This window comes from Sylvia atricapilla, chromosome 19, assembly GCF_009819655.1.
Source record: "Sylvia atricapilla isolate bSylAtr1 chromosome 19, bSylAtr1.pri, whole genome shotgun sequence".
Classification (NCBI taxonomy): domain Eukaryota; kingdom Metazoa; phylum Chordata; class Aves; order Passeriformes; family Sylviidae; genus Sylvia; species Sylvia atricapilla.
Window position 1 is genome coordinate 9,122,443 of NC_089158.1, and position 24,825 is coordinate 9,147,267.

A 24,825-nucleotide genomic window follows, 5' to 3' on the forward strand; every position below is an offset into this window, starting at 1 on the left:
TTTCCTTTTTATTTCATGTGTACTTTTGTTGGTGTGACACTTCATCCCCTCCAAGAACTAATACACTTTAAAGATGTGCTGTTCTGTTTGGTAAAGCTTCACCTGCAAGGAGCTGCAATAACTTTGTGACAAGAGCTTATTTCTCCCGACTGCAGTGGGCAAGAATGGGACCAAAAAGCTCTCAGAAAATTGGGGAAATAGTTTAAGGAATTATTTCATCAGACTCTTCAGTCTGTCTGCTGGGGCTCTTTTGATCTGTGGAGTCAATCAGTGACAGAATTTTTGGTAATTTTCTAGTCAGTGTTGAGGTTTGGGTTAAATTTATGGGATTCTGAATACTGAGGATTTCTGACTGTGGCTTTTGTGACTTCGTGTTTACCCCTTCCCTCCCAAGGACAGAAAATCCTGATGTGTAGCACTGATGAAGTGACCTGACCCTGATAACTGAGCTGCTGTCACTTCTAAAAATCCCTGCTTAGAAAATGGGATTTCTGTCCTTTCAGAGCACAGTGTGAATACCTGAAATCAGGGAAATGTGTGGGGAATCACCTGTTCCCTCCCTGCCAGGGGCTGTGATCCCTGCAGGGAAATGGAATTAATTTGGCAACCTGCAGCTTAAGCTGCTTGTTTGGGTTGGTTTTCCCCAGGATTAGTTGGAGCTGGGGGTGTTACCTCTTAGCTCTGTCCAAACGAGCAGAACTGGATAAAAAAAAACTCCTCCAGCTGCTCCCAGAGGTTCTGCTCGTGCTTCCTGGGAGGCAGAGGAGAAAGTGGGAGCTGTGTCTGTGACCTCTCTCTGTTCCTTACTAACAAACCCAAGAATGTGCATCTTTAAAGTGCTTTCAATGCAATTTCTTTCTCTCCAGCTCTGTCCATCAGTCTGTGTGTTCCATCTATTTGCATCTCTACCTGGTGTTTTGTCTCGTTTTTCATCCTGCTCTCAGGTGGGGGAAGACTTCAAGCCAAAAGAATCGGAATTTGGGAAATACTAACTTAATTTGGAAGCCTTCACTTACACTGGAAGGGCTGAATGTGCCAGGGAAATAAAGCTGGTTTTTGTTCCCACTGCGCTGGGGAGCTGAGTGTAGAAACCCCTGGAGTTTCTCCTCCTACAGCCAGGGGTTTGGGGCTGTAGTTTGAAATGAGAATGACAGGAATGAGTTCTCAGGACTTGGTTTTTTCCATTCCTTTTGCTTTCCCCCTCTGCCCCAAATCCCCAGAACTGATGACCAGAGCACCTCCAACCTCTTCACTTTCTCTTTTATTTAATTTACTGTTAAATTTAACGATGGATGAGGTGTCTCCTGTTCACTCTGAGCTGATTTTCCTGGGAATTTGGTCTCTGCTGCTCCCACCCCTGGAATGGAGCAGTCCTCCTGGGTGTGCACTAAGCTGTTATCCATGCTCTGCTTATCCAATTAAGTGGCTTGCAGTTAATTAGGGGGTTAAGTGTAATTAATTTTCAGCAGTTGAGGAAGAGGCAGGTTGGCTGAGGGGGGTGGGCTTGGGGGTCAAGAAGTGTCAAAAATTCTTGGGATGAGGCTGTGCTGGGATTCTACAAGGGCATGGCTCCAAAAAAAAGATTTTGGAGAAATTTGGTGCCATTTTACTGCTGTTCATGTGCAGAACTGAAGAAATCTGGGGAGTGTTTTGGGGTTGGTGTTGTGTGCTTCAAATAAATGAGAATTTATATAATAAAGTTCTTCAGGCTAGGTCCAAATTGGAATATCCATATGGTCCACTATAATTAAGTGTAATTTCCACATTGCATTGAAAATTTTACGATTAATTCCAGGTTACCACTTAGACATTGGACTTCTCTTACCAGGTAATAAGCAAAAAATAATTATAGGGTGGTTGGTTTTTTTTAAATTTTGTTTTTCTAAAAAAATTCTTTTCCTGAGCTTCCTGTTGCAGGTTTGTTTAAGAGGGTTGGTTTTAGAGGGTTGGAAGATTTCAAGCTTCCTGTGGGCCTATGAAAAAGTGCATTTTTACTCTTCTGCTCCAAGTGGTAAGTTCAGCTCTTCTTTGAAAAAAATTAACTGAATTTTTAAAGGAAAATTCCAATCCAGAAGTGGAATTTCATGCCCCTGTCCTCCAGCCTGTGCTGAGGCCGGGCATGTTCCTGTTGTAAAAATGACAGGGTGGATTTAATTTGCTTGTCTGTGCTAAATATAAATTCACTTTTATCTCGGTGCTGAAATCCTGTCATAGTTTTCTGATCCAGCCCTCTGAACTTGTTCAGAAATAAAACATTTATTGTAGTTGGGGGGGGAAGAAAAAAAAAAACCTCTGGGGAAGTGTGTGCAGCAGGGATGATGAAATATTCAATATCCAGCATTTGTTAAAATTCAAATGAGGCACTTGAAAGAATGGTTGGAAACCCATAAACCTCCCCAAATTATTACCTGGAAATCTTAGCAAAGGAAAATCTCTTTCTTTTGACTCTGCCTTTCAGGGAATAACCGTAAAAACTGAATTTACAGCAAAATAATTATAATAATAAAATCCTTCCTGGATTTTGGTTTCCCAGCCACACCAACCCCATTATTTTTAATGTATATTTTAGTGCTCTAGATTTTTTTTTTCTCTGCTAGAAAGAATTTGTAGAAGCTGATTTTCCTCAACTGGGGCAAATATTTGAATGAATTTTGGTTCATTTTGCAGAGTTATTTCCTCTTCTGTGTCTGCTGCTGTGGAAGGTGGAACAAGAAGAAAAAGTGAAGAATTCACTGCTGGAAATGCTGAAATCCCCTCGTGCAGAGCATTAAATCCTGTTCTGCAGCCTTGGATGGGTTTTCATCCAGTGAGAGCTGCTCTTGGTGGTGGTAAAATTACCTTATTTTGGGTGTAATCATTGCAATTTGGCTGTCCTGGAAAATCAAGAGGATTTTGTTCTCTGTGTACAGATTTATCTGGTTTAAAGCCAATAATTAAAAAGTAATTTAGCAGGGACTTGGCTCCCTGCTGCCCTTTTACTTGCAGCTTCCTCACGTGGATGCTCAGCCCAGAATTATTTTCCCTATTTAAGGGATTATTGCTTGTGCCCTTCTGTGATTTTAAATAAATAGATTTTTTTACAGTATTTGCCTAAAATGCTGAATAAAAAACAAGCTCTGCTTACCTGCTTTGGTGTCCAAGCTAAAATCATTGTATGTGAGTGTAACATGCTCTAGAAATGTTGGAAATATTGGGAAATAAATATTGGAAAATAAATACTGGAAAATATTGGAAAAAAATACTGGAAAATTTGGAGCCAGTGACAAATTTTGAAGTGTGGGGAGGTAGAAGAACATGTACTGAATCTAGGCTAAACATCAGATAAAAAACAAACCCTTAAATATCTACAAACTTTATGCATTTATTAAATCATAAAAATTAGGATTACACGAATAAATTAAATAATCTTTTAAAGCTCCTCTACCCCACCGGGCCCTTTGCACCTGAACGCACAAAGAGTTCAAAAATTAAATTAAAAAATAAACTTGGGAAGAGCTGCCTTGAGCCTCAACTTCAAACCACATCATCCCACGGCTTTTAAAACCAACTCCCAGAAAATAAAAAAAAAATAAAGAAAAAGCAGACAGAGGGCTCTCCTGTTGCTGCATGCAGCTCTTTTATTTTCATTTATCTTTACAGAAATGTGAAGCATCTTCACAAGAATTGTACAAAACCCTCTCCCCTTGGCTGGCTGCACCCCGGAGGAGCAGCTCCCGGAATTGGGGGTCCGAGAGGAAAGACGGGAGTCGCTGTTGCTGATAAAAATCCATGCAGGAGCTGAGCTCGGAATAAAAACGTCCTGTTCTATAGAGATTAAATAAAAAGGAGGGAGGGGGGAATAACAGGAAATAAATATGCTCATAACATTGGTTGGAGTAGTTGAGTTTAATGCAGGATATATGGATTTAGTCCGTACTGAGCGTATCAAACCGTTAGTGGACACGGAACATGCGCTGGAGCCGTTGTTGGAAAACCCCAAAAATATCCCAGCTGTCCTCCTTTCTGCATCCCCCAGGGCCTGCCAGGTCTCTGCATTGGAACACAACCACTTCCTCCAGTAAAAAAATGGGATTTTTTTTTTTTTTCCATGGTTGGAAGCCTTTCTCCCCATGGAAGCTCCTTGTGCCCCTCTCAGGAACGGCTCTTTTGTCGCTGCATCCAGGACCATTAGAAAAATAAACTGCTTTTGTTTTTACATTAGTATTGTAACTGAGGTTAAGGAATTAGGAAAAAAAAAAAACAAACTAAAAAAACCACAAACCCTTGGTTCTCAAGACTTGCAGTGCCCACAGGTGAGTATTTACAGGGTTTTCCCCATCCCGTGGGAAGGTCGGCTGGAAATGTACACCAGAGAGGGAACGCCGAGGGTTTGTACACGGAGCTTCCGCTTCCAAGGCAGGGAGTTTGTACACTGAACAAACAGAAGCATCGTCAAAAAACACAGGAAGATCGAGGGCATTTTGATCGTGTGTCACAAACCACACGCAGGTTTCAGTCCTTTTGGCATGTGCTTTCCTCTCGGGATTGTTTTCTCCTCGGATTTAGGGGCAGGAAGGAGCTGAGGAAGGAGAGACCCAACCCCGCAGCCAGTGGAGCCTCTGGGACACAGATCTGGCCACGGAGCTGATCTGCCTGCTCAGGGCTGAAATTTTAAGTAAATTAAGGGGATTTTAAAAGAAATTAAATTTTCTTGCCGTGGGAGGGTTGAGCTGAGGGGCTGTGCTCGCTTCCCTGCAGGCTCACACACAGCTCACAGCCAAACAAACAAAAAATATCATAAAAATCGGATGTTCTTAGTAAATATAGGCAAATAATCACTCCTTTGGTTTTGTTTGGGTCTGAGATTTTGTTTGTTTGCTTGTTTGGGTCTGTTGTGGTTTTTTTGACCTGTAATACTGCTTTGTTCTACTCTCCCTTGAAAGCGAAGTGGGGTTTGGAAAGTGATCCACATTAAATGCAGACACTTAAACACATTAATATCCCATGATCTGAGCATCCTGAGGCTTCAAGTTAACACAGAGCCCACGTGTCCTTTTGTACCTCAACCACACCCACTTTTTTTAACCTACAACTTCTTTTTGCCATTTGAAACGACAAGATTTGGCACGTGAAGCCTCGAACAGAAATAAATAAAACATGAGCCAGCCTTAAGCAAACAGATACAAAACTAATCATTAAAAAAATCCATCAGAACAACCCCAAAAAGCTTGAAAGATAGTTCTGTCTGTGCCCATGGCTCAGTGGGGCTGGAGGGGTGCACTCATTTGCTTTTACCTGTGGTACCTCACCCAGCCTAGGATGTGCCACCACTCAGGGGATCCTGCCTGGCACTTCAGGGAAAAAAAAATAATTAAAAAAAAAATAAAAGATGGACCCCAAACCTCATCTTCAGGCACAGCAGGTCTCTCTCAACACCCTCTTGAGGTGATACCAGCCTTGGCACTGGTCCTACCCTGGGCATCTCTATTCTCCCTCAGGGCCACGGGCAGGATGGGCAGCACATCTCCATTGGCTGGAGCATCTTAAACAGCTGGAGCTGTTTAAAACTCATTTTAAACAGGTTTTGGCTTGTTTTCTTTTTTTTTTTTTGTTTGTTTTCTTTGTAAACATTGATTGGGGATGTACTGGGGAGCAAACGGTGAATGCTAAAGGCAATAAACCATTCAGCTGGCAGCGAGTGCAGGAAGCTGATGGGATTTCATGGCCATGTTGTGCTTTACAAGCTCCTTGCTAAAAAAAAAATAACAAAAACCAACCCCAAAATCACATTGGAATGGGAAGATCTGAACAGAAAAGGATATAAAGTTAACGACTCAGTTATTCACTTGGCAGTCAAAGGAACCCTTTCCACATCAGTGTCATAGAATGTGCAAAAGTCGATGAAGAACACATCTGGTGTTTGTGGCGGTCAGGGAGATGTTCGTGCACCTCTGCTGTGGGGGAAGCCATGGGGACATGGGGACAGGCTTGAGCAGGGGTGGCTGGAGCTGCCAGGGGACTGTGGTGGATGGGGGGGACAGGCAGAACCCGCTGCCTTAATGGTGTGACCGAGCTGTGACCACGGGGACGGGAAGGAGAGCAGGACACGGCCAGGACAGACAAAGGGGATGGACCCCAGAGTGCCCTGGCTGGAGGGGAAAGGGCCAAGAGGAGACCCCAAACCACCACACCCCGGTGTGTGGCCCTGGCCAGCCCGGGATAAGCATCCCTGACACCCCCAGGCAGCTCAGCTCCAGCAGCAGCACGGGGGGACACAAAGGGGACACCAATCCAATGGCTCAGAGGCACTGTGACAGAGCTGGCCCAGCTTTTGGTCCCCTGGGCTTGGCGTGTTTTGGTTTGGGAGATGCCACCAGGGCAGAGCAGCCCCTCCATGGCCCCGTGGGGGCTGCCACCACCCTGTCCCCGCCACGGCCACCAGAGTCCTTCCCCAGCGTGGAAAAAGAGGATGAAGAACATGAGTTGGGTGAAAGAGCAGAAGTTTGGGTACCCTGGGGGACACCTGGCGAAGGAAGAGGAGGAAGAGGAGCAGAGTTTCGGTGCAGTCTCCCTCTCGTCTTTACCAGCCCCATAAATCCAACCAACCTGCACCACCGGGGGCCACACCAACCACAGCCCCGCTCCCCCAGGGTCATCGGCGTCTGGGCTCAGCCACATCCCACCAGCACCAGCGAAGACTTTCTCACTAGTTGCGGTATCGGTATAAAAAGTTAAAATCCCCGGCGCGCACGGCCACCGGCTGCGGATGGATGCGGGGCTGTGCCTCCCCTCCCGGGGGCTCCGGGCATCGCTCCCGCGGCACAGAACCGGCCTGGGCATCGCCTTTCTCCGGGGCACCGCGGGCAGCAGCCGCCGCCTTCCCCCGGGGCCGGTCTCCGGTGGCCCGCCTGTCCCGGTGGCCGGTGCCCGCGGGGACGCGGCGCTCGGGGGCTGCTCACAGCTGGGTCTCGTCTCGTGTTTCGGGGTTGCCGGAGCCCAGCTTGTTGCTGCAGCTGCTCTTACGGCTGTGGCCGTCGTTGGCCACGTGGGCCAGAGGGTCGGAGCGGATCAGGTAGCTGCGGGGAGAGAGCCTGGTTACACCGCTGGGACCCCCCAGATCCCCCTGAACTGAACTGAGGCTGGGGCAGCCTGGTTACACCGCTGGGACCCCCCAGTCCCCCTGAACTGAACTGAGGCTGGGGCACAGCCTGGTTACACCGCTGGGACCCCCCAGATCCCCCCTGGAACTGAATTGAGGCTGAGGGACAGCCAGATTACACTGCTGGAACCCCGCAGTTCCCCTCAAACTGAGGCCACGGCACAGCCTGGTTACACCGCTGGAACTCCCCAGATCCTCCTGAATTAAAGCTGGGACAGCCAGGTTATACTGCTGGAACCCCCCAGTTCCCTCTGAATTAAGACTGGGGTACATCCTGATTACACCACTGGAACACCCCAAATCCCTCTGAATTAAGGCTGGGACATCCTGGTTACACCACTGAAACCCCCCAGGTCCCTCTGAATTGAACTGAGGCTGGGGCACAGCCTGGTTACACTGCTGGAACCTCCCAGTTCCCCCAGAACTGAGGCCAGGACACACAGGGATGCCCCCCAGAGCTGTGCTGCTCACAGAGCACGGCAGTTGTTTGAATCAGGGGGGTGTTAAATGGTGAGAGCTGTTGGTGGAAATGCCATAAAATAATATAAATAAATAAATAATATAATAAATATATAGGAGTGTATAATAAATAATCAGGAGTTATTCCTCAGTTGCAAAAGGCAAAGGGAAATTCCAGGCTGCCCATGGGAGCTGAGATGGGGCTGGGGTGGTTTGGGGAGTGCTCAGGAACACAGCGAGGGGGAAAGAGGCAAAACCCGCGGGTATTTCTGAGGAATGGTGGGCAGCAGTGGGATGGGGGCAGCTCAGGGCGCTGGGGACAGTCCGGGGTGAGGTGACACCTACACGATGTCGTTGAGCTCCAGCCGCGTGTCCGGGGGAGGGTTGATCAGCACGTAGGACAAGGTGTTCTGGTGGTCGTTCATCTCATCTGCAAGAGCGGGGACAGGGCTGGTGAGGGAGGGACACCCCCACAGACACCCCAACAGGCAAGGTGACAGGTCCCGTGCTGGCTCTCACTCCCACAGACAGGTCCCTTCACCAGGAGAACGTCACTGCCACCGGGAGGGCACCAAGAATGTCACTGCCACCTCCCTCCTCACCTCCCCAGGCTCTCCCCCACCACAGCACGGCCCAGGGGGACTGGCACAGGAAACTCTTCGAAGCCCCCACTCCCCCCCCAGAATAAAGTGAGTTGTCTTACCTTGGTGCAGTGCAAAAGAGGGAACAGGTTAGTCCTGCTGTGTCAGGTACAGCACAAGTCCAAGCACTGGCTCAGGGCAGCTGAACCCCCCCCGGGGCCGCCCCAATGCTCTGCCCACCTCTCCCCTTCAATTAGTCAATTTAGCATCACCCCAGACACCGGATTAATCCACGGATTGCTTCCTTCCCCTGCCCAGGGGACATCGCCTCCGGGTAGTTCCAGAGCCATCAGTGTCATTTTGGGGACGGCTCTGAACCACAGTGACCTCCCAGGGGGGGCTCAGGACCACCGAGAGCAGCACCCACGGGGGGAACGGGGGGTCTGGGTGACAGGGGAGGGACCCCTGTGCTTCCCGAAATAGCCAAGAACAAGATCATGGTGAAATGGATGGGGGTGCGAGGCTGCGGGCGCCGGGGAGGGGTGGAAGCTGCGACAAGAGGTGACACCAAGTTCCAGACGGGCTGATGGGGTGGGGATGGACAGGGTGGAGAGGGGACGGACAGACGGAGGCCGGGGCAGCGTGAGGAGCACGGCGGGACACCAGCTCGCTGCAAGGCTTGTCACTGGGACGCCTCTCCAGGCTTTTGGAAAGGTCCCTCTGAGGTGCGAATGGAGCGAATGGAGCGAATGGAGCTGCTTTTTTTGGGGAGGGGCAGCAGGACCAGGACCCGGCCACTGGGATGGGCGTGAACTCCAGGCTGGGGGCTGCTCCCTGTGGCCTGTCCTGCTGCTCCCAACAGCCCTGTCCCTGCTGTCCCCTTCCTGGAGGGGGGGATCCCCCAGCCACAGGCTGCCCTGCCCCATGGTGGGCACAGCCAGGGTCACCTCTCCTGCCACGACAATGACAACGGGGCTCAGATCACCCTGGCACGGGGGTGAGACTGCTCTTCTCCAGCCCTCGGATGCAGCTCCAGCCAGCACAGGAATGCAAAGAGCTTCCCTGCAGAGAGGTGCCTTTGGCAGGGCACACCCAGCTGAGGCCCGGGGCACCCCTCCAGCCGCGCTTCCAGGGGGACACCAGAACCTTTGTTTTGCTGCTCAGACACATCCCTGGCACCTCCGAGAAGGTGCTGCAGCCAGGGGGACGTGGGACCACCCTCGGGGAGACGCTGCCTGGGAGCCCCAGGCTGTGCCAGGGTGTCCTGTCCTGGAGCCACCGGGGGAGAGTTTTGGCCATCCCAGTGCTCAGCCTTACAGGGAGACAGGGATGGGGGTGGCAAAGGTGGCACACAGACCCTGGGACCCGACGGGACACACGGGGTTGGACATGACAGCGGGGTGGGGACGGGCTCTGGCTCTGGGCAGGTTTTTCCCTGCCCCATGGAAGTTTCCTGACCCCGTGGAGCTCAGCCCGGCCCTGCTGAGCACACCGAGTATATTGCTGCTCCTCCACTGCCCTGGGCAATATACTCTGCTGGCCTGGGGCTTCCATGAGCCCCAGCTGGGGCTGTCTGGCTGATGAAGGACACACACTTGGTAGCAGAATGCCAACGTTTCACCTTAAGCCTGGGGCTAGTGGAGCCAAAAAAAAAAAATTAAAATGAAGCTGGGATGGGCCATTGCTAATCTTGGGGGTTGCTGCAGTAAAAAGGAGTGGTGAAAAGAGGGAAAAAAAGATGGGAAAACCTGGCAGGTGCCACAGAGCCCCACAAGGTGCCCGGGGTGGCTGCAGCACCAGTGGCTCCTGTGGCTGTGAGCCCAGCATCCCCCATCAGAAAATGGGGTTTTCTAATGCTGGAGAAGGGTCCAGGAAGCCAAACCAAGGGGTGCAAAGGGATTTTTAAAGCGCTGCCTTGCCCTGGACTGTGGCTGAGCCAGCAGCAGCTCCAGCATCTCATCACAACATGCACAGGCAGCTCTGGTGCACTTGTCCCCCATCCTTGTCCCCTCCTCAAGCTGCCACTGGCTGTACAGCCCAAAGCCACCTCGCAGAGCCGTGGAGGGAGGGTTTTGTTAATGAAAGCCAAGGGCTGTGATTTCCCTGCAGGAATTCAGTTAAAAAAAAAAAAAAAGGGTCCCTGAGGTTTCTATCTCCCTGATCAGGCAGAGCCCTGCGTTTGCACCACCACCACAGGACACTGATGGGTTTTCCAACGCCACCCAACAAAATCAGCGCTGAAAGCTCGGGGATCTAAGGTGAAAACTGGCAAGGGTGAGGTTTGGGCTTAGCTGGCATGATCTTGTTGTACGCTGCACGCCATGAGTCACGCGGGACTCCCAGGGAAAGGGAATTACCTTGCAAATATCCCAGGTTTACCCGATTCATCACATCACTGGCTGTTAAATTTGCTACATCCTCTACAGAACATACAGGGAAAGGCACAGACATAAACAGAGAGAGAGAGAGAGGTCAGCAAGCCATGGTTCGGCAAATATCAGAGACGAGCTCCTGCGCTGCAGCGATAACGTGAGCAAAAGAAAAAGGAAAGGGGCAGAAGGCAGAGCAACGTTTTTCCATGGGTGTCCAGACACTGACGGTGACACACGGTGACAACACACAGTCCCCAGCGCTGCTGGATGCCCAAGGAGCTGCTGGTCCCCACATTGTGCCCAGTGTCCCTGTCCTGGGTCCCACACTTGTCCCTTCTCCTGCCAGAGCTCCCCCTCAGCCAAAATTTGCCAGATGGGTCAGGATGAGGATGTGCCTGACCTGACCCCAAGCTGTGCCCTGAGCTTCACCGAGGCCAGACAGCCTCCCTGGAATTACAACAGAACTGCTGGGGCTGGGAATGCAGGGAAAAAGGTTGAGGGGGGGATACACCACTGCAAGCCCCTGCCTGGCAGCCCCTGTCCTCCCTCCATCCCACCACAGGCCAGCTCTCCTGCCTCTGTCCCTGGGGATGCTGGCAGTGCCCACAACCAGCCCCTGGGCGCCCATCCAAACCCCTCCTGCACTGCAGTTCTGGGCATTTTCTCCTCCTCTGTCCTGTGCCTAGATGGGAAAGGAGGAATCCCCCACCCAAAATCATCTCCCATCCCAGCTGGGGCTCACTGCCAGCCTGAGTGTGAGCAGGGGCTGGACGGACACTCTTGGAGGATGGAGCAAACAAGCAGCAGCACAGGATGGCTTCAAAGAAAGACAGAAAAAAAAATAAAACCAAAACGAAATAAAAAAAAAAAAAACCAAAAGGAGCAGTGGGCTACAGAGTTTATCATAACCAAGGGGTGGGAGCTGTCCAGGGGGACACAGATGCCAGCACCCACGGGCAGGTCAGAAGCTTCACGAGAGATGTGGCTGCACAGAGGGACCCTGAGCGCCGTGGCTGTCACAGCCACACACCGGTGTCACACGCAATGAAGCAACTCAGCCCTGCAGCTACCGAAAGGCTTTCCACGGAAGAGCTCATCACGCATTAAAGTCTATAACAAAAGGGGGCTGGCGGGGTTTGGCCTCTCCCTGCCGCACTACGGGGGCTCTCGGGCACACGGGTGGTGCTGACCTGGGCTCGGGTTGTCCTGAACCACCATCTCTGCACGGCCAGAAAGTGGGGGACAAAACGGGGCCTCGTGTCCCCGAGGCTGTGCGGGGACACCGGCTCCTGCTGCAGGCACAAGGGAATCACTCTGCCACTGCCAACTCCTGCCTGGAGCCATCCCAGAGATTTGGGGAGGGGGCCGCCTGCAGCTGGCCGGGGCTGGCAGGGGAAGGGGGAATCTGCGTGGAGGGACCCCAGCCTGGAGCCGCTGGTCTGCACAAGCACAAGCAAGCCGGGGAATGAGGCGCGGCTCGGCGTGGGCTCAGGAGTGGGGCTTGGAGCAGGGTGAGGGCTCGGCCAGGGGAAGGTGTTACCTGAGGAACCCGCGGGCTGGGGGAAAAGGCACCACCGGCAGAGCAGCTCGGCCGAACGGCACTTACCGTACCCGGTGGTGGGCAAGCCCAGGTGCTTCATACGGTTTTTGACGAGCTCGGACAGCTCCTGCCGCTCGGAGCGGCGGTACAGGCTGAGGCGCTGCTGGCTGATCCACTCGGCCGTCTTGCTGGAGTGCTTGTTGCCCTTCCTGCTGAGCCGCCGTGCCCACTGCATGCTCTTGCGCCGCAGCAGAGGGTGCTCCGACTGGTCGCTGGAACACGAGTTGCGGTGGTGGCTCGTCTTGATGCCCCAGTGCTCCTTGACGTCCTTCGTGTCCTCGCAGTCCTCAACATTGATTGAGATCTGTGACTGGAAGCCCAGCAGGTCACGCGGGATGGGGGGTGGCCAAGGGGCGTTTGGCCGGTGGCTGGCAGGGTGGGATGTCTCCCACCGGGGTGGGGACACTCCTGTGACCCACATGGGCTTCATCTCTGGGCTGCAGGATCCGCCTGGCCGGCAGATTCCATGGAATCCCAGAAGGGTTCGGATTGCAAGGAGCTTGAAGCTCATCTCGTTCCACTCCTTGGGGACACTTTTCACTACTTAGTTTCTCCAAATCCTGTCCAACCTGGCCTTGAACTTCCAGGGATGGGGCAGCCACAGCTTCCCTTGGATAAGCAGTGCTGAGGGAGCACCCGACCCCTCACACAGGATCACCTCTGGGATATCTGCCCAAGGAGCAGCCAATGTCCTCATCTCCCTCTCTTCCCTCTTACCGCCACACCTCTGACCCACCAATCCCCACTGGTGAGCAGGAATTTATTAATAAACCCTTTTAAAAGCATCTCAGGGAGCTGGGTTGCATTTAATTAAACGTCAGCTTCCAGCTCCCTGCCGCTGCTTCCTTACGAAGTTGAAAACTGAAGGTATTTAAAAGGGCTCCTGGCTCCTCCCTTGCTCCTTATCCCAGTTAATTACATCAGGGCACTGAGGACTTTTCCCGGAGCTCTGAGGCTCAGCCGGTATCTCCCTTGCATGGGGACAGGCAGCGCTGTGCTGGCACTGGGGCTGAGCTGGCACAAAGCACGGGGTGGTTCTGGTGGCCACAGGGCAGGGGGGACAGGGAGACAGCACCTGGTGAGACATGAGCGGCACTCACCTGCGCTCTGATGTCGTGGGGCTGCAGCAGGGGAGAAAGGAAAGGGAAAACCAAGAGTCAGACCAGCAAAGGGGCAGCCCTGCTGTGCCCACCCTGCTGCCCAGGGCACCCAGTGAACACCCAGCAGTGCCCAGAGGGACAGGCACCGACCCTGAGCCAGCGTACCCAGCTGGGGAACCAGGACACCACAGCCCAGTGCAGCCACACCAACAAAACAAACACAGAAATTCCCCTTCCCTTGGCCTCCTCTCCCTGCTGCAGCCAGGCCTGAGGTGCCCCAGGGACCAACACCCTCCTGGATGCCAGCCTGGGACCCCCAGCAGCCCCTTTCCCAGCACAGGCCAGCACTGCGCTCCCACCTCGGAGGTTGCGAACATGTGTGACTCGGTCCTGTAAATCCCGATGGGAATCTCGGCACTGGAGGAGCAGAGCTTCTGGAAGAGGCGCCCGTACGTCCGGATCCACAGGTCATCCTCAGTGATCTTCATCTGGGGGGCAGAGGACAGGCATGAACCCCCCTGTGCACCTCGGGCTGCTCCTGAGCTTCGCCCCAGCTCATCCATGACAACCCCAAAAGTGAGCTGGACACTCCACAAGAAAATCAGGAGCAATTTCTGACCCTCAGCCTTCAAACCAGGGAGTTTAGTCCTTGGCAGCTTTTGGTAGCACTGAGGTTCCCCAAACTGGAGGGGAACGATGACCTGGCAATGCTGCTCCCCTCTCCCACTTCTGCAGAAGAGGGGAACCCCTATCCTTGTGCACAAGGTGACAGATGCCACCAGCTCCAGGACAGTCACCCCAGGGGACTTGGCACGTACCGCACAGAGATACCCGGAGCCCGGCGTGGTGTCCAGCCCCAGCAGCAGCCGAGTGATGGTGATCATGTAATCCTTCACAAACGACTGCAGAGACATTCGGGCAGGAAAACAAGGAAAGTTTGCTCAGGTATTCCCCTGGGGGATGCAAAGGGGAGGCCACAGGGCTGTGTCTCACCTGGTAGAGCAGCGTGTCCAACATGCTGATGCTGAACACCCTCCCGGCCGCGAAGGGCAGCCGGAACATGAAGGCCAGGTTGGAGCCATTCTCTCGCTCCCTCTGCAAGAAAAAAGGGAAGTTTCAGCTCAGATCTCACAGAAACATAGAGGACTCATGGCTAAAGGAGGGCACAGATGTAAGGTTTCTGGTGGGTGTTGCAGGAGGAGACCAGGACAGCATCTTTGCACTGTAGAAAAGATTTTTTTTTTATCTGCACGAAAATGTTTGAGACACGATTGGGTTTTCTGGACACAGGAAAAGCACAGGACTTGGAGGAGCTCAAATGCAATCAGTCCCTGTCAGTGGTGACTTCCCAGGTCAGGGAACAACCTCCTCTCACCTTTTCTAGCTTAGAAAGGGCCAGAGAGTAACTGTCCTTTGCTCTGAACTGCATGAATCTCATGTTGGAGGGGTGGGTCAGCTCCGTGATAATGCTGAGGCTGGGGAAGAGCCTGCAATGGAAAGAGATCTGTTGTTCTGCAGCTGTTTCAGAGGATTTAAAGCCTGAGGAAGACCACAGCCATCCCTGTCCTGCCCGAGGTCAGAAACAGCTGATGACATGGTGTTTCCTACAGCAAACCCAGTGCCAGATGTGTCCCAGTGTCCCCAGGCACTGGCACCCCACCTGTTCTCATCCCCAGCAGTGGTCACCCCTCACCTGAACATGGTCTGGACGTTGACAATGGTCTTGGCATCTGCCATGTAGTCCTCCTCGGCGCTCATGGTGCTCTCCTTGTCCACCACCACCAAGTTGTCAGCGTAGATGATGCCACACTGCAGCAAACTGTCCAGGCTGGGCAGTTCCCAAAGAGAAGAGCGCAGGGTCAGCCCTTGGAAACGACACAGGGAAGCAGCACAGGGGTTCCACGGCGAGCCCAGGCTGCTCCCGACCTGCTCTTCACCTGTTCCCATCTCCCAGGGAGGGGTTGACAACCCGAGAAGCCCGAGGTGGGCTCAGCTCTATGCTACCAACCCTGGGGCTTCTCGTGGGGGTGACTGAAAGGTCTGGGCTGGGCTAAAGGCAACGATTCAGGCACGACAGCCACAGGTGGGAACACCTACTTGTCGATGGTGCCCTCCATGTAGTAAACCATGGGGAAACAGCAGATGGCCTCCAGAAAGTGGTGCTCGGGCCTGAGGGGAGAGCCACAGAGAGCGAGGTGGTTCAGCAAAGACAGACACACAAAAACCCCCAGGGCCAACCAGCCAGGGCACCCAACAGCGGGATTGCTGCTCCCCTCACACTCCCACCCCGTGGAAACACCGGGAGGGTTCTGTGTGAGGTCCACCACCCCTGGAGAAGTACTTGCTTGTTGTCCAGCAGCAGCACGATGGGGTTGAGCTCCTTGCGGGAGCGGTAGTAGGCCCGCAGGGGGACGATGAAGTTGTAGAGCCCGTTCCCCGCCGTCTCCGCAGAAACGATGATCAGCTTGTTCTTGAAGCCGTAGGCTTTGGCGTCCTCGAAGCTGTTGTGTTTGCAGCCCTGGGCGTGGGGACAGCGCAGGGACTCAGCAGACACATCCCGGGGGACATTCAGCCCCAGTGTTCTGGGTTGACACTGTTCCCCATCCCATATCTTGGACTACATTGTTATGTCTAACAGCTGCCCCCTCCCTCTTTGGTGGGACCTGCAGCTTTGCTGCTCACTCTCAGGCTTTGCTTGCTGCTGCTGCTTCTCTCTCTCTGCCACCTCCTCCTGCCTGCTGGTTTTCACCGCTTCTGTTTGTGTTTTTTCTTTCCTTCCTTTCCTTTTCCCTTCCTCCCCCACCTCCCCCGAAGATTTTGGACTGGCTCCGGACCTGCCCTGACCTGAGAAGTCAGAGAATCTCCAGGACCCGCAGAAGAAGCTCTGCGCCCTCCCACTCACAGTAACTTGCCCTTTTCCTCGGTGTTGGGGAGTGGTTTTTTATTTTTTTTTCATTTGTCAATAAACTGTTTTTTTCCACTTTTCCTCCAAGGCATTTTCCTTCCCGAACCCAGGGCTGGGGGCGGGGGGAAGGAGTGGTGGAGGTTTGTTTTTAGGGGACTCCTTTTAGAGGTTCTCCCCTAATTTATTCCAAACCAGGACACCCAGGCAGCCCCTGCACACCTTGTCCAGCCTCAGGCAGCAGAACGGGGCTTTCTCAGGCAGAAGGTGGCACAGGGTCGGGGAGCTCCCGATGTAGGGCGAGTTTGGGGGGTAGCCCTTCACGTACCTGCAGCAGAGAGGAATCTGTGTGAGGACACGGGGAAAACTTCCCACTGATCCACAGCTCGGATGCTGGGGAGAACCTTCAACAGCAAAACTGGTAAATGCCCTGCAAAACTCTCCTGCAGCAGCTGGGAATTCCCTGAATACACATATTTAGGAGTGGTTTTTGCTATGTAAAGGGCCATGAGACTGTAAAGAGGCAGGAACAGGGCGCTCGTGGAAAAGCCGAGAGGGGCTGAGCCTGAGCATCCCCCAGGAACCTGCCGCGTGCCCCGCTCCTGTGGCTCTGATGGTTCAACCTTCTGATGTTTACACTTTCTACTGCAGCTTTTTCACATGAACAAAGAGCGATGTTTTGTAAATCACGCATTCCTTCCAGGGGCAAGGACAACTTGATGGACTTCTGGTTTGACCAGTGGGGTCAGAGGGGTGCTAACCTCATCCCCCAATCCCTGATCAAACTCCAAAAGCCGTAAAATCTCTGATCCCGAAATAAACTTCCTTTTTTTTTTTTTTTTTTTCTTTCATTCTCACAAATTAACGATGCGAGCGTCACCTTTTCGTGTCCATCTGGCCACACTGGCCCTGGTGTCTCTGAAACTGGGACAAACTGTGGTGCAACCACAACAAACCAGACGCAACTGGAGTAAACAAAGAAGATCTCTCCGACAGAGAGCCACTCACTCCACCACGGCCGAGCCCTCCTCGTCCGACTGCGTCATCTCGTCCTCGGACTGGTCACTGAGGAGGTCACAGGGCAGCAGGGACGAGGTATCAGCCAGCTCCAGGACGGGGGCGATGCTGGGCCGGCGTGTGCCCGAGCCATTCTCGGCTGGCAGCGCCAGCTTGCTGCTGTTGGCAGGGCGACACTCGGTGTTCTGCAGGTCCATGGCCACTGTACCTGGACACGGCGGGGAGGGAGCACAAAAACACGCTCTAAGAGGTGGGGGAAAGGTCAGGAAAAGCTCCTGTCCTCGGGTCCTGCACGGGGATGAGACAGCTGAGATGATGCTCAATTTGTGGGCAGGTGAAGCCCCAGCTGGTGACCTCTGCTGTGGGGTGCAGGATGTCCCCAGGGCTCAGCTGTCCCTGGGGTCTGTCCCTCTCTGCCTTCCCCTCACGGCTCACCCACCTGCTGCTCCCTGCACTGGCAAACCGGCCTCTGCAGGAGTTTTTTGTCATGCTGATGGATCAGCCCTGCAGCCTGACCCCTGCCCGAAGCCCCTCAGTGGGTTCTGGGAGACACCAGCCAGGTGAGGAACCACACCTGCCCTGGCACTGCCACTCCTGTGGATGTCCCTTTGTCCCAGGGAGAGGCAGGCAGGCAGCAATGCCCTCACCCACCTCCCTCATCCCTCCCTCCCTCATCACCTCCAGAATCTCAGGATCTTTAAGGCTAGAGAATTCCTCTAAGATCCAGTATCTATGGAATTCCAACCACTCTCAACCTGCCACTGAACCCAAGTGCCACATGTACACATCATTTAAATCCCCTCAGGGATGACAACTCCACCACTGCCCCGGGCAGCTGTGCCAATCCTCCACAACCTTTTCTGTGAAGGAATTTTCCCTGATATCCAACGGGAGACAGGAGAGACTCCCTCAATCCTGTCCTCCAGCAGCTTCCAAAAATCAAACACATTGATGGAGCGTCCCAAAAAAAAGCAGAACCGGGGCTCTGGCCTTGCCAGACAGCACTGCCCTGCTGGCACTCACGTCATTTCTGTCCCTCTCCTCACCTTGGCCAAAGGTCCCCAAAGCTGTGTGATGAGAGCTGTGACAAACGCCGCTCAGCAAAGAGCTCCGCGGTTTGCCGGGGGGGATAATCTATGCAAATTGCTGCTCAGGACTACAAACACATAAATTATTTGCCTGAAATATAATGTGCTCGTGTGGCTCAGCTCCTCCAAAACTCGTTCTCCCCAGATACAAGGGGGAAGCAATGACTCATGGTGTTTTTCACTCGCACAAATGCACCGCTCTTCCTCGGCTGGGGAATCATAAACGTGATTTAGGATGTGCCCCGCGGCATTTCTTCCTCCAGCCTTGGAAATAATTGAGGGCTAAACCCGGGCTTAGGGCATTTATGCAAATACCCTTAATGATAATGGACATTGTGAGGTTTAATAATGATTTTTGAGCTTGCTGAGAGCGCCCAGGGTGCGAGGGAACGTGTGTTTTGCTGGTGAGATGACCGGGAGAGAGGATGGGAAAGGGCTTTTCAGTGGTGGGAGAGGCAGCACGGCAAGGAGAGTGAAAAAAAACAAAATAAAACAAAAAGCGGGGGAGGAAAAGAACCCAAATAAGGGGAAGGGGATGGAGTGGGGTGTGCAGGAGCCCCCCGACTCACCCATGCTGGCGATGATGCTGTGCACGGGCAGGCGGGAGGGACCATCGTAGCTGCCCCTGCCCGCAAAGCCCTTCTTCTTCTGCTTCTCCTCCTGCTTGAAGATGAAGGCAGAGTTCTCCTCCTTGGTGATGTTGATGTAGAAGCAGGTGTCCGACGCTGCCATGATGTGCCTCGGGCCGGGGTTCAGCAGGATGCTTTTGTTCTCCTCCCTCCGGATGCCGATCAGGCACACGCCGTACCTGAGCCGGGAGCAGGGCGTGGGCATTCCCAACCGGAGGGATAAAAACCCCTCCAGGGCATTTTCCCTGCTCGGAGGAGCCCTCGGGCATGCAAATCCCCCTGCCCTCACTTCTTGTGCGCGTGGAAGGCGGCGTAGGTGAAGCTCTTCCCCTCGTACTCCATGAAGAATTTGCTGTCGCCCATGCGGATGTGGTAGACCTCATTGCCCGAGCAGCGCCCGTACATCCTCTGCCACTGCTCCGGGGACTCCTGGCCCTCCCTGCAACCGCCGCAGCAGCATCAGGAGGGACACAGCGGGGCTGGGGTGGGACCCCTGGAGCTCAGAGCCCCGGAGCTGGCACCCCCAGGGGTGGGATGGGACCCCTCGAGCTGGGATGAGACCTCTTCGTGCTGGGGTGGGACCCCTTGGAGCTCAGATAGACCCCTGGAGCTGGGGTGGGACCCCTTGGATCTGGGATGGGACCCCTTGGAGCTCAGATAGACCCCTGGAGCTGAGATGGGACCCCTTGGATCTGGGATGGGACCCCTTGGAACTCAGATAAACCCTTGGAGCTCAGATAAACCCCTGGAACTGGGATGGGACCCACTGGATCTCAGATTGGACCCCCTGGAGCTGGGATGGGACCCCCAGGAGTAGGATGAGACCCTCAGGAGTTGGGATGGGACCCCTGGAGCTGGCACAGATCCCAAAACTCCAGGCAGATCCCAGGGCAGGGCACCAATAATCCCTGGAGATGCCCTGGAGCCTGGCAGCAGGGAAATGACAGTGACACATCGGCACAAGCTGTCGGCGCTCGCTGAGGACGAGCTCGTTTTCATTTTGGGTTCTAAGAGCCTTTTTATCTAATGAGGGCTCCTGCAGAGTGCAGAGGGAGGGTTCAGAGCCCGTGTTGGCAAACAGCTCCGAGCACGGGGCGAGAGGCATCTGGCAAGGATGTTTCATAACTGTTTTGATGGCACTTTACCCAAAATTCAGACTTTTCTGACCGGCCAAGGAGTGCAGGGCACACACCACTGTTCCCCTGTGCTGGCAGAGCTGCTCCCAGCCACGCTGGGTATATACCCACCAAAAATCCCTGCAGGCTCTGGGGCTGCCTGTGCTGTGAACTCACCTTCCTGCCAGCAGCACCGTGCCAACACAAAGAGAATTTTATCTCCAGTCTCTGCAAAGTTGGCGTTGCCCAGCCTGACTGCACTGGTGTGGGCTCCCTTACAATATATGGGGCTTTTGCTCTTGACCTGGATGGGGGCCCCAGACCCACCCCAGAGCCCCACCTTCTCCCCCTGAGCTCAGAGGCCTCCGTTCTGCCATCCCTCCAGGCTCAGGCAGGGGTAGGGGAGGGCAGGGACAGGCAGGGACAGCACTCACTGGCCACGGGAGGTGTGCACCAGCAGGGTGATGAGGGTGGAGGTGGCAGGACAGACACAGTTCAGGGCCAGCATGGCATATTTGCACTCCTCTTCGCACACCACATGATCTGAAAGGCAGAGGGGGACCATCACGGAGGAGAGGGGGACAGAAGGGTTCCCTGGCTGGCAGTGCCCAGGGATGTGGTCATTCTGGGGTGGCACTGGGTGTTCTCTCCTCCTGCCAATCCAGGAGGGCTCTCAGCTGACCACGAGCTGCTGTGCAGCTGCTCCGACTCACCAGCGAACTTGACATGGAATTTATTTTCTGGCTTTAAGATCTGAACGTAGAGAGGACAGTTTGGAGCAAAGTCTTTGACAGCCCAGGCCCTCAGGATGGTCTGGTGGTCCTGGACAGGGACAAGAACAACAAAAGCTACTTGATTGATGGTTTATTTTCCCCAAGGCTTCTACCCCTGGGGTGAACTGCAAAGCACCCAGCCACCCTGGAAACGTACAGCAAGGGCTCCTCCTGCCCCTGCTGCTCCCTGAAACTAGTAGAAGAAATCAGGGAAATCAGCAGAAGAAAGGTGAGTCCACAGGGGCTCAGCCACCAGTGTGCTGCTGCACGTCTCTGTGCCATCCTCAGGGTCCTCCATGGCACTCAGACCCTCCTCAGCACCCTCCTTTGCTGGGCACAGGTGGGACCACCATCACCCCAGTCCCTCCTGCCTGAACACTGCCCCATGCCCACCCTCAGGCTGGACTCACCGCCGCTGTTCTGTCCACCTCGTTTCGGCTGCTGAGAATGAAGCAAGCTTCTCCGTTGTCCATCCTGCCAGGACACAGAGCAGTGAGCCCCTGAACTGCACAGACCCACAGCTCTGGGCACTGCCCCCCTCCCAGCCCCAGCCAAGGCCCACGGGGACACAGCTGGGGTGACATTCCTCTCCAGGGATGAGCGGTGTGTCCCTCTGCTCACTTGGCTCTCATGAGGTCCTGGTCCTTGAGTGCAGAGCCCTGGAGGTAAATGACCCTCTGTGACCACAGCGGGATCTGCAGCACGCGCCGCACCTGGATGTCCATCTCTGTGGGGCACAGGATCACCACGTAGTAATCCTGCAAGAGAGAAGCTGCTGTGGGTGCTGACAGCCTGGTCAGAGAGGAGTTTTCAGGTGTCAGGCAGCAGCAGAGCTGCTCTGTGGGAAAGCAAGTCAGAGAGACTTTCCCAGGCGTCGCTCTGGAGGAGCGGGGAGAAGACATTCCAAACAATTTCTGATCTTTGCACCCGCTGCTTCTCCCGTCTTATTCACTTGCAAAGACGTTTATGAGGAGGGGTTGGTCTGAATGACCAGTCAGGTCCAGTTGTATCAGAACAAGTCGTAAAATGGGTGTGCTTTCCAACAAACATTGCCAGATGCCCTCCAAGAAGATTTGGAGTCACGTCGTTATTTCAGCCATCCCAAATACGCTAATGACAGAATCCTGCAGCGAGCCCAGCAAGGTGTGACCCAGCAGAGTGTGACAACACCCAGCAGGGTGTGGCAGCAGCCTGGCCCTCACCTGCAGGCGTGGGTGAGCGTAGAACTCGTTGAGGAAGTCCATGAGGAGGTCGATTTTGAGCGAGCTGACGCAGAGCACGACGTGCTTCTCCGTCTGCGCGCGGTGCCGGCTGTAATTCCCTCCCGACTTCTGCCTCTCCATCCACAGGTAGACGAGCTCCTCGAACTGCAGAGAGGGCACGGAGCTGATGTCCCCGTGGGCAGGGCTGCCCTGGGGTGAGCTGGGGGTCCCTGCCCGCCCTCAGCTGCTGGGGTCTCACCTGCAGCGGCAGCACCACCAGGGCCACGCAGATCATGATCACCACCAGCAGCTGGGAAGGCCAAATCTTTGGTGTCACGTCTCCGTAGCCCACGGTGGAAAAGGTGACGATGCAGAAATAGAAGGACTTGAAGAGGGAGAGCTTCTCACCTGCTCTTTCTAAGTGCTGGATGCCGCAGGTCCTGGAAGGGAAAAGCCTCATCACAGCAGGGGTTGGTCTGCCCGGGACACAGCAGAACCCCACAGACCTGCAGCTCAAAACCATCCTGGGCCCAAACTGTCCCCCAAACTCATCCAGCAGCAGGGCTGGGAGCACCACTGAGCTCTGAAATAGCATTAGTCATCCACGTCAGAGCATCGTCTTTATTGCCAAAACCTCATGAGCCTAAAAGCCTCATTTCCTCTCCATTCAGCAACTTAATGGTGTAATATGCCTCCAGCTCAGACCGAGGGAGTCAGAGGAGAATTCAAGGCCTAATTCAGAGCTAAATAGCCGGTGATGAGCTCTGCTCCCACTGCCCAGAGGAACACCCTTGATGCTGCCAATGCCCAGGGTAAAGGGCCCAGTTAATTAGCAGGAGCCCCAGCGACCAATTACACAAATGAGCTCGGGAGCTGTGACTTGTGGGGGAGGAAGAGCTCTGCTGGACCCCGGCAGGGCAGCGGATGGGTTCTGGTGAATGAGCCACCCCTGGGGAAGGAGGGGATGACATCCCACACTGCTGTCCCTGCCCTCGGCACTGCCCCGACACCCACATCCCCCAGCTCCCTCTGACAGCGCCCTCGGCCTCACTGAAAACTTCCCGAGAAAACCCTGGAACAGAGGAGGATCTTTAGTTCGGCTCAGAAACCCTCTCCCAGTGCTCAGTGTGCCGGGGGGTGAAGCAAAGCAGGGGAAGTTGGGAGCTCTGCTAGAGACCAGTCCTGCCACAGCTGGGCACAGCTGGATTCCTGGGGTGGGCACAGCTGGATTCTCATGGTGGGCACAGCTGGATTCCTGGGGGGTGGGCACAGCTGGATTCCCGGGGGGTGGGCACAGCTGGATTCTCGGGGTGGACACAGCTGCATTCTCATGGTGGGCACAGCTGGATTCCTGGGGTGGGCACAGCTGGATTCCCGGGGTGGGCACAGCTGGATTCCCGGGGGGTGGGCACAGCTGGATTCCCGGGGTGGGCACAGCTGGATTCCTGGGGTGGGCACAGCTGGATTCTCGGGGTGGGCACAGCTGCATTCTCATGGTGGGCACAACTGGATTCTCGGGGGGTGGGCACAGCTGGATTCTCGGGGTGGGCACAGCCGGATTCCCGGGGTCAGGAAGGGGGTTTGGAGAGCCGGAGAACAACACTCACCCCGTGAACACCAGGCACAGGAGAGTGCAGATCAGGATGAGCACCTGGTTGAACATTGCCGACTGCGTCCTTTGGATGGCTCGGTGCAGATCGTTCTGGGGGGAGAGGGGAGGGCTCCCACCAGCTCACAGAGCCCCAGGGAAAAGTCCCCTGCAAGCATCAGCTGCTGCTGGCTCCAGCAACGCCCTCCCCAGGGAAGGATTTAGCCCTTGGGAAGGGAGGTGCCTTCCCCCCAGCAGGTCTGGGATCTGCTGTGGGGTGACACAGCTCCAGTGGGAACAGGGGCACAGCTGGAACACCTCACCCCTGTCACTGTGGGACAGGCACTCAGGGATTCCAGCTCACAGCCTGGCATTCCCAGCCTGGCATTCCCAGCCTGGCATTCCCAGCCTGGCATTCCCCGGCACACATCAAGCTCCAAATCCTGCCCCAGAGCTGGGGGCAGCCAAGGGTTCCCTCCCAGTCCTGCTGCCCTCCACATCCCCCAGGAGCTGGGCAAAAAGGATCACTCACAATCATGTTCTCCAGGGCGTACTTGGCCAGCCAGCAGTTGAGAAACACAGGAATGAACAAATTCCGCAAAGGAGGCCAGAATATCTACAAAAGCAAGGTTTGTTCACAGAAAAATCTCTTTTAAAAAATAGACCTATAAGCAGCCAGTCCTCCCTGTGTGGAAGGATCCAAGTTGAGCAGAAGCTGCCACCAAGCACAGCCCTGCTTCCCTGGCTGCAGTGAAGCAGCTGGAAAGGGAGGATGAGGTTTGGGATAACACTCCAGAGAAAGTCATTATATTGTCAAATACCTGAAAGAAAAATTTCCTGCCAGCCTTAAATACCGCTTGGCCAGACACCCACTTTTTTTTTTTTCTTTTTTTTTTTTCACCACCAAAATTACAGCACTTACTACACTTAGAGCTGCTTTCAAATGCCACACTCACCGTGATGATGAATGGCACCGTGTTGATCATCTCCAGGATGAAGGAAATGCGAAAAATCTGCTCCCAGATGTTCCCCTGAGGAATTTAAACCAAAGAAGAATTAAACCAGCTTCAAAACTTGCCAGAGGACAATTAAAACCATCGCGCTCTGCCCCAGACCCTGCAGGAACCAGGAGAGGTGGCAGACACTCAGGGAGCAGGAAACATCCCCAAACTCCTCAGTCCTTTGCACAGCCACTGCATCCCTCTGCCTGTCACTGCTGCCACCCAGAACTGGGGGACAACAACTCTGCATGAAAGGATGG

General features: G+C 54.2%; 1 protein-coding gene across 1 annotated transcript in view; it reads right to left on the reverse strand.

The window, feature by feature from the left end:
• Nucleotides 1-6,921: 6,921 nt before the first annotated feature.
• The window catches only part of KCNT1 (potassium sodium-activated channel subfamily T member 1), a 39,622-nt gene continuing 21,718 nt past the window's right edge, over nucleotides 6,922-24,825 (reverse strand). The window contains 25 exon segments of the mRNA XM_066333066.1: nucleotides 6,922-7,055; nucleotides 7,943-8,027; nucleotides 10,536-10,598; nucleotides 12,157-12,460; nucleotides 13,251-13,271; nucleotides 13,610-13,738; nucleotides 14,069-14,152; nucleotides 14,244-14,345; nucleotides 14,626-14,737; nucleotides 14,944-15,078; nucleotides 15,348-15,419; nucleotides 15,596-15,768; nucleotides 16,375-16,480; nucleotides 17,161-17,377; nucleotides 18,827-19,065; nucleotides 19,176-19,325; nucleotides 20,436-20,544; nucleotides 20,715-20,823; nucleotides 21,185-21,248; nucleotides 21,396-21,532; nucleotides 21,977-22,141; nucleotides 22,236-22,416; nucleotides 23,575-23,678; nucleotides 24,097-24,180; nucleotides 24,521-24,595. Coding sequence (XP_066189163.1) covers nucleotides 6,935-7,055; nucleotides 7,943-8,027; nucleotides 10,536-10,598; nucleotides 12,157-12,460; nucleotides 13,251-13,271; nucleotides 13,610-13,738; nucleotides 14,069-14,152; nucleotides 14,244-14,345; nucleotides 14,626-14,737; nucleotides 14,944-15,078; nucleotides 15,348-15,419; nucleotides 15,596-15,768; nucleotides 16,375-16,480; nucleotides 17,161-17,377; nucleotides 18,827-19,065; nucleotides 19,176-19,325; nucleotides 20,436-20,544; nucleotides 20,715-20,823; nucleotides 21,185-21,248; nucleotides 21,396-21,532; nucleotides 21,977-22,141; nucleotides 22,236-22,416; nucleotides 23,575-23,678; nucleotides 24,097-24,180; nucleotides 24,521-24,595 — 3,141 coding nt within the window. The 3' untranslated portion in view covers nucleotides 6,922-6,934.